This window comes from Carcharodon carcharias (genome assembly GCF_017639515.1).
Source record: "Carcharodon carcharias isolate sCarCar2 chromosome 29 unlocalized genomic scaffold, sCarCar2.pri SUPER_29_unloc_9, whole genome shotgun sequence".
Taxonomy (NCBI): domain Eukaryota; kingdom Metazoa; phylum Chordata; class Chondrichthyes; order Lamniformes; family Lamnidae; genus Carcharodon; species Carcharodon carcharias.
Genome location: NW_024470682.1, coordinates 415001 through 423974, shown reverse-complemented (window position 1 = coordinate 423974; position 8974 = coordinate 415001). Strand labels below are relative to the sequence as shown.

Sequence of the window (8974 nt, the reverse complement as noted above, 5' to 3'; positions counted from 1 at the left end):
TGCCACAGTGCATTGACGATGGAGGGAGTGAGTGTTTGCTGTGGTTGAGGGGGAGCCAATCATGTGGGCTGCTTTGTCCAGGGTTGTGTCGAGCTTCTTGAGTGTTGTTGGAGCTGCACTCATCCAGGCAAGTGGAGAGTATTCCATTCACACTCCTGCCTTGTGCTATGTCGGTGATGGACAGGATTTGAGGAGTCAGGAGGTGAGTTACTCACCGCAGGATTCCTAGCCTCTGAGCTGCTCTTATAGCCACAATGTTTATGTGGCTGACCCAGCTCAGATTCTTGTCAATGGTAACCCCCAGGCTGTTGATATTCGGGGATTCAGTGAAGGTGCTGCCATTGAATGTCAAGGGGAGATGGTTAGATTCTCTCTTGCTTGCATGCAGATTAAGAACCTTTCTGTCTTTTCCCCATTTCCCCTACTCTGACCTTATTTGCTGGGACACTGGTTGATGCTGGTTTCAGTCTCAGTTTGTCTCAGTTGGTCACACTCTGGCTTCTGTCTCATGACTGATGTTCCCTCTTGGTAGTGACAGTGATGGGGGTGTTCGGGAGGGTGTGGATATTGACCCCACTGCTCCCCCTCCCCCACTCCACCATTCTATCCTGGGAGAACCGCGAGGATCCTTGTTCCAGCTGCGATGGGCAGCCCTTCCACACTTTCCTGTGGGCCCCGCTCTTCATGTGTTAAAGCGCTAAGTTAGAGCAGGAATGGAGAAATGAACAGGGGGCGTGGGATGGGTGTGGGGGTCTCACAGCCAGAATTGATGCTGCCTAGGGAGGGGGGGAGGTGGTTTCATCAGCTCTCTGTCTTAACAACATCATAACCACATTGTGAAGATTGTCCCCATTCCCTTAATCCTAATAACATCGTAAGGATAACTGGGAGATATACTACAATCTCTGAGAAGGAAATTGGTGTGTTTTTACAGCACCACCAGTGGTAAGAAAGTCTAAGTACAGTGTGACATGTTTACATGGGAAATTTTGTGTCCAACAGGAATTTACATAATTTTTTGGGGAAATGCAAAGACATGAATTAACAGATTGGAGCAGGAAGGTTGTCCCAGAGTAAGATGTTTAATAAAAATATATCTGTACAGATTTGTCTGGGCATTTCAATCCCTTGTGACAATAAATGTAATATTATAGAAAATGCAAAAGCTTCTTGTAATCCATCACAGAATAAACTAGTTGCAGAATTCAGAAAGCACATTCTGAAATGTTAACAAAGTTCAGTGATGTCACATTTCTGCTAATTACTATTCGGTCATGTTGGCTGCACGCAGTCAGGCAGTCCCTCGATTGTGATGTGTCCACACAGCAGGACTGGGATGCATCAGCATCAAAGGACATACTTAGTTGTTGCCGTGCAATGCATTTATTGCGAGCCTGTTGCACACACGCCCTGTCGAAGGATTCTCCGTGTTTCCATTCTGAATCGAGGCAAATTAAAGTTACTACAACAACTTGCATTTATATAGCACACTTAATGTAGCAAACTGTCCCAAAGCTCTTCAGGGGATTGTTAACCACATATAAATCCATCTCTGAGACACATAATGAGTTATTAGGGAAAGGTGATCAAAAGCTGAGTTAACAAAGCCAGTTAATAAGGACCATGTTAAAGGAGGAGAGAGAGAGAGATAGACAGAGAAGCAGAGGGAGAGAGACAGAGAGAGAGAGAGACAGAGAAGGAGAGAGAGATAGAGAGACAGAGAGAGAGAGAGAGATAGACAGAGAAGCAGAGGGAGAGAGACAGAGAGAGAGAGAGACAGAGAAGGAGAGAGAGATAGAGAGACAGAGAGAGAGAGAGAGATAGACAGAGAAGCAGAGGGAGAGAGGCAGAGAGAGAGAGAGACAGAGAAGGAGAGAGAGATAGAGAGACAGAGAGAGAGAGAGAGATAGACAGAGAAGCAGAGGGAGAGAGACAGAGAGAGAGAGAGACAGAGAAGGAGAGAGAGATAGAGAGACAGTGAGAGAGAGAGAGACACTGAATCTCTGTCCCCAATGACTCAGCATCAAGTCGTCACTGGGAAAACATTTCATTCCAAACCACACCAACCACAGACCCATTCAGTCCCTTCCTCCCTCTCTCCCCCTGTCCCCCAGTGGGTTGTCTCATGTTCCAAGGAATCATAATCCCTGCCCCCACATCCCCACACCGTCTTCCCGTTTCACACTCAGTTTCACTTGAATCTGATCTGTGCGTATTCTGTCTCCTCTTCCCTGTGGACAGTCCCATCACCACTGGGCACCCTGAAGACTTGGGGATTGGCGTACAGAAAGTCGTCAGGATTGTCGGGGTTCCCATGTCCAGCATCGCCTCCAACTGGACCTTCAGAGAGACCCCGGGGAGCTGGGGTCTCCCCGTCTCTTGTTGTGTCTCTGGTTGTGTTCCCGGGCTCAGTAATCAGCACGTTCTGTTTACCCTACAGAGAGATGGAAACAGAAGATATCCTCACATCATTTACTGGCACTGATAGGGTTACATTATTGTGCAGCCTCGGTAGTGTCAGTTGTGTCTCAGTGGGTTTAAATTTCTCTCATATCATATAAAAGTAACCACCTATGGCAATGCAGCACTCCCTCAATACTGACCATCCGACAGTACAGGGCTTCCTCAGTACTGACCCTCCGACAGTGCAGCACTCCCTCAGTACTGACCCTCCGACAGTGCAGCACTCCCTCAGTACTGACCATCCGACAGGACAGGGCTTCCTCAGTACTGACCCTCCGAAAGTACAGGTCTTCCTCAGTACTGACACTCCGACATTGCAGCACTCCCTCAGTACTGACTCTCTGTCAGTCTCGCAATCCCTCTGAAATGTCTCTGGCGAGTGCTCGCTTAGATTCTGCACTCAGGTGCCTGGTGTGAGGCTCAATAACATGAATCTTGTAATCAGAGACATGATCAGAAAGAGAGAGAGAGAGAAAGAGAGAGCAAGTTTATGAATCTATTAATGTATGTATTGTAATTGGAAATTGTCTTTTTAAACAGAGGTTTAGTCTGTGGGTGTGTCTGTGTGTGTTTTAATTGGATTAAAGCCGGCCAGTCTAGGTACTTTGATGTATAGCAGTTTTGAGATGTAAGCAAAGAGGTAAAGAGGCAAATTGCATTTTTAAATGGAGCATTCAAAGCCTGGGAGTGAATTTGTAAACTAATCAATGTTTATTTTACTAATAAAATTGATACTATGACAGAGGATTTATTGTTAGAAGGGGTGGAGTTCAAAGGTCCTGATGCTACAATGTGAATTTACATTCAAAGAGAGGCGCTGGGTATAACTTGAGCAGTTTTGTGTGTGCAGAGCAGAGGCTTGTAACATCAAAGCAGATGTAAGCCTACACCTGTCTGCAAAGGAACCAAAGTGAAAGGAACCTCATTTGGAATTTGTGAGGGGAAATTGCTTTGCCTGGAATCTGCTTAAAGTCTATGGGTTGTCTTAGAGGAGATTAGTTTGGGAATTTGTTATAAAGTTATGATAATACTAGTTTGTAGACATGTGCATATGTTTAACTTGTGTAAATTAATAAATGTCTCATGTAGTTTGATATAAACCCATCTCGAGAACTGGTGGTCTTATTCCTGAATTTAGAGCTGCATCTCAAACATTCCACTGGGAAATATAGGTTATGACAGCTGTTTAAAGTTTCCCTCTGGGATTTTAAACAACAGCCTTTACCAGATGCTGTGTCATAACAGAGAGACAGCATGATACTGAACCATTGCTGACTCCACAGGTACAAATCAGTGGGTAACTGGGCTGGGAATCTGGGACACGTGTTGTCTACACACTGAGATTGAAGCTTTGGAGTGAATGTAAATAGTTCCTGTACCTGGTGCTTCACAGAGAGTGGACTGGGGGTCAATGCAATGTCTCTGGTCCCTGAAACTCTCTCCTGCGTCGCTGTCTTTTTCCTGCAATAACCCAATATCACACTGTGGTTATCATATAGCAGAGAGTCAGTGCAGCACAGACACAGAGCCCACTGTAATCTTACACCAATGACTGGACTGTTACTTTAAATAACTTCTGCACAAAGCACAGAATCAAGAAGCTTGACACCATCCAGGACAAATCAGCCCGATTGATCTACACCCCATCCACCACATTAAACATTCACTCCCTCCACCATGAACACACAGTGGCACCAGTGTGTGTACCATCTACAAGATGCACTGCAGCAACTCAGCAAGGCTCCTTCAACAGCACCTTCCAAACCCACAACCTCTACCATCTAGAAGGACAAGGGCAGCAGACACATGGGAACACCACCACCTGGAAGTTCCCCTCCAAGTCACTCACCATCCTGACTTGGAAATATATCACTGTTCCTTCACTGTCGCTGGGTCAAAATCCTGGAACTCCCTCCCTAACAGCACTGTGGGTGTACCTACACCACATGGACTGCAGCGGGTCAAGAAGGCAGCTCACCACCCCCTTCTCAAGGGGCAATTAGGGATGGGCATTAATGCTGACATCACCAGTAACAGCCACATTCGATGAAAGATTTAAAAATCTCACAGCTCATTGTATTTATTGTGATCTCCTGCACACATGCCCTGTTGAAGGAGCCTTTGTGGTTCATTCTTAATCGAAGCAGATAAAATTTACTACAACAACTTGCATTTATATAGCACCTTCAATGTAGCAAAATGTCCCAAGGCTCATCCGGGGATTGTTAGTCACATCTTCACCTGACTCTGAGGCACATGAGGAGATATTAGGGACAGAAGACCAACAGCTGAGTCAACAAAGTCAGTTATTAACGGGCATCTTAAAGGAGGAGCTGGAGATAGAGAATGAGAGACAGACACAGAAAGAAAGAGAGAGAGAGGGAGGGAGGGAGAGAGAGAGAGAGAGAGACAGAGAGAGACAGTGAATCTCTGTCCCAATGGCTCAGCATCCAGTCCTCTCTGGAGAAGCATTTCATTCCAAACCACACCAACCGCAGCCCAATTCCATCCCTTCCTCCCTCTCTCCCCCTCTCCCCCAGTGGGTTGTTTCCTGTTCCCAGGAATCTCTATCCCTACCCCCACCCCCACACCTCCTCACTCCCTCTCCCCATTTCTCATTCAGTTATGCTCGAACCTGATCTGTGCGTATTCCGTCTCCTCTTCCCTGTGGACAGACCCATCACCACTGGACACCCTCAAAACTTGGGGACTGGCGTAGAGAAGAGCATTGGGATTGTCGGTGTGCCAATGTCCAGCATCGCCTCGCACTGCACCATCTGAGAGACCCCTGGGAGCTGGGGTCTCCTCCTCACTAGTTGTGTCTCTGGTTGTGTTCTGGGGCTCAGTAATCAGCACGTTCTGTTTACCCTAGAGAGAGATGGAAACAGAAGATATCCTCACATCATTTACTGGCACTGATAGGGTTAAATTATTGTGCAGCCTCGTTAGTGTCAGTCGTGTCTCAGTGGGTTTAACCCTCTCTCTCATGTCATCTGAAAGAAACCACCTATGGCAGTGCAGCACTCCCTCACTACTGACCCCCCCGACTGTGCAGCACTCCCTCATTACTGACCCTCTGTCAGTCTCACACTCCCTCATTACTGACCCTCTGTCAGTCTCGCACTCCCTCATTACTGACCCTCTGTCAGTCTCACACTCCCTCATTACTGACCCTCTGTCAGTCTCGCACTACCTCAGTACTGACCCTCCGACAGTGCAGCACTCCCTCAGTACTGACCCTCCGACAGTGCAGCACTCCCTCAGTACTGACCCTCCAACAGTGCAGCACTCCCTCAGTACTGACCCTCCCGACTGTGCAGCACATCCTCAATAGTGACCCTCTGTCAGTCTCACACTTCCTCATTACTGACCCTCTGTCAGTCTCGCACTACCTCAGTACTGACCCTCCAACAGTGCAGCACACCCTTAGCACTGACCCTCTGACAGTGCAGCACTCCCTCAGTACTGACCCCCCAACAGTGCAGCACTTCCTTAGCACTGACCCTCTGACAGTGCAGCACTCCCTCGGAACTGACCCTCCGACAGAGCAGTGCACCCTCAGTACTGAACCGCCAACAGTGCGGCAATCCCGTAGCACTGACTCTCTGACAGTGCAGCAATCACTCAATACTGACCCTCCAACAGTGCAGCACTCCCTTAGCCCTGACCCTCTGACAGTGCAGCACTCCCTCTATACTGACCCTCCATCAGTGCAGCACTCCCTCAATACTTACCCTCTGAGAGTGCAGCACTCCCTCATTACTGACCCTCCAACAGTGTTGCACTCCCTTTTTCCACCTCCGCACTATTGCCCAGCTTCACCCTGACCCCGTCTCATCTCATCTCTTCTACTGCTGAAACCCTCATCCAATCCAGTATTGCCCCCAGATGCAGCTATTCCCACAAATCCCTGACTGTTCTCCCATGTACTACCCTCCGTAAACTTGAGGTCATCCGAACCTCTGCTGCCCGTGCCTTAACTCGCACTGAGTCCCACACACTTATCATCTCTGGTGCTCGCTGACCAGCATTGGCTCCTGGTTAGCAACATATTAATTTTAAAATTCCTCCAGGCCCTACAGCATTCCCTATCTCTGTAAACACCTCCAGCCCCTACAGCATTCCCTTTCTTTGTAACCTCCTCCAGCCCCTACAACCCTCCCTATCTCTGTAACCTCCTCCAGCCCCTACAACCCTCCCTATCTCTGTAATCTCCTCCAGTCCCTACAACCCTCCCTATCTCTGTAAACTCCTCCAGCCCCTACAACCCTCCCTTTCTTTGTAACCTCCTCCAGCCCCTACAAACCTCCCTATCGCTGTCACCTCATTAACATGAACCTAGTAATCAGCGACAGGATGAGAGAGAGAGAGAGAGAGAAAGGGAGGTAGGGATAGAGAGAGAGACTGTCATGATGTGATTAATGAATATCATGTTATTGGAAATTATTTTTGTTAAAATACAGGTTTAGTCTGTGGATGTGTCTGTGTGTGTTTTAATTGGATTAAAGCCAGCCAGTCTGGGTGCTTTGATATAAGGTAATTTTGAGATGTAAATAGGGAGGTAAAAAGGCAACTTGCATTCTTAAATAGAGCATTCAATGTCTGGGAGTTAAATTTAAACCAATCAACGTTTATATTACTAATAAAATTGATGCTATGAAAGGTCCTGCTGATACAATGAAAATTTACATTCAAAGAGAAGTGCTGGGTATAACTTGAGCAGTTTTGTGTGTGCAGAGCAGAGGCTTGTAACATCAAAGCAGCTGTAAGCCTACACCTGTCTGCAAAGGAACCAAAGTGAAAGGAACCTCATTTGGAATTTGTGAGGTGAAAATGCTTTGCCTGGAATCTGCTTAAAGTCTATGGGTTGTCTTAGAGGAGATTAGTTTGGGAATTTCTTATAAAGTTATGATAATACTAGTTTGTAGACATGTGCATATGTTTAACTTGTGTAAATTAATAAATGTCTCATGTAGTTTGATATAAACCCATCTCGAGAACTGGTGGTCTTATTCCTGAATTTAGAGCTGCATCTCAAACATTCCACTGGGAAATATAGGTTATGACAGTTGTTTAAAGTTTCCCTCTGGGATTTTGAACAACAGCCTTTACCAGTTGCTGTGTCATAACAGAGAGACAGCACAATACTGAACCATTGATAACTCCACAGGTACAAATCAGTGGGTAACTGGGCTGGGAATCTGGGACACGTGTTGCCTACACACTGAGATTGAAGCTTTGGAGTGAGTGTAAACAGTTCCTGTACCTGGTGCTTCACAGAGAGTGAACTGGGGGTCAATGCAATGTCACTGGTCCCTGAAACCCTCTCCTCCAGCGCTGTCTTTCTCCTGCAATAACACAATATCACACTGTGGTTATCATATAGCAAAGAGTCAGTGCAGCACAGACACAGAGACCACTGTAACCTTACACCAACAACTGGACTGTCTCTTTCAATCAATCCTGCACAAAGCACAGAATCAAGAAGCTCGACACCATCCAGGACAAAGCAGCTCTATTGATGCAGACCCCATCGACCACATTAAACATTCACTCCCTCCACCATGAACACACAGTGGCAGCAGTGTGTGTACCATCTACAAGATGCACTGCAGCAACTCAGCAAGGCTCCTTCAACAGCACCTTCCAAACCCGCGGCCTCTACCATCTAGAAGGACAAGGGCAGCAGACACATGGGAACACCACCACCTGGAAGTTCCCCTCCAAGTCACTCACCATCCTGACTTGGAAATATATCACCGTTCCTTCACTGTCGCTGGGTCAAAATCCTGGAACTCCCTCTCTAACAGCACTGTGGGTGTACCTACACCACATGGACTGCAGCGGGTCAAGAATGCAGCTCACCACCACCTTCTCAAGGGGCAATTAGAGATGGGCAATTAATAGCGGCCTCACCAGTGACAGCCACATTCGATGTAAGAATTTAAAATCTCACAGCTCAGGACGAAGCCACTCAGCCCATCGTGCCTGTGCTGGCCCTTTGTAAAAACTGTCCAATTAGTCCCACTGCCCAATCGACTGTTCAATCCTTGTGATGGTTATAAGCTCTCAGCTCTGATATCATCCCTGTGAATCTAAATCAGAGAGAGGCAGATACAACGTGGGAATGTACAGTTACTTATTCAAGTCCCTGGAACATTGCAAAGCCGTTCCCGGTGAATGAATCGATCATCGGGGTGTGGTCACTCCGATTGTGTGGAATCACATGGTGACCTGATACAATCCAGGAGTAATCGTGCAGAGTGAGGAATCTCTGGGTCTTGTGATCGTTTACCTGGATACAGGATAATGAAAGGTTCTCTCCGGATCATAGTGGACACAGGGACCACTTACAGAGAGGGACCTGGTGCTGATCCCAAGGGAAACAATCACCGACTTAAGGAAAGAACATTGAAGCAAATGTTTATATTAAAATCAAGTTAAATCTTCACACTTACTTTCTCACACAGATGAAGATGAAGATTCCAGCCAGGAAAACACTCAACATGAT

The 8974-nt window shown here is 46.9% G+C and overlaps 1 protein-coding gene across 1 annotated transcript in view; it reads right to left on the bottom strand.

Moving 5' to 3' along the window:
* Nucleotides 1-2191: 2191 nt before the first annotated feature.
* The window catches only part of LOC121274131 (myeloid cell surface antigen CD33-like), a 17842-nt gene continuing 11059 nt past the window's right edge, over nucleotides 2192-8974 (bottom strand). The window contains exons 5-7 of the mRNA XM_041181304.1: nucleotides 8922-8974; nucleotides 7730-7811; nucleotides 2192-2434 (exon numbers count right to left, since the gene is read on the bottom strand). The exon at nucleotides 8922-8974 is cut by the window's right edge and continues 44 nt beyond it. Of these exons, the coding sequence (XP_041037238.1) occupies nucleotides 2192-2434; nucleotides 7730-7811; nucleotides 8922-8974 (378 nt within the window). The remainder of the gene's footprint in view (nucleotides 2435-7729; nucleotides 7812-8921) is intronic.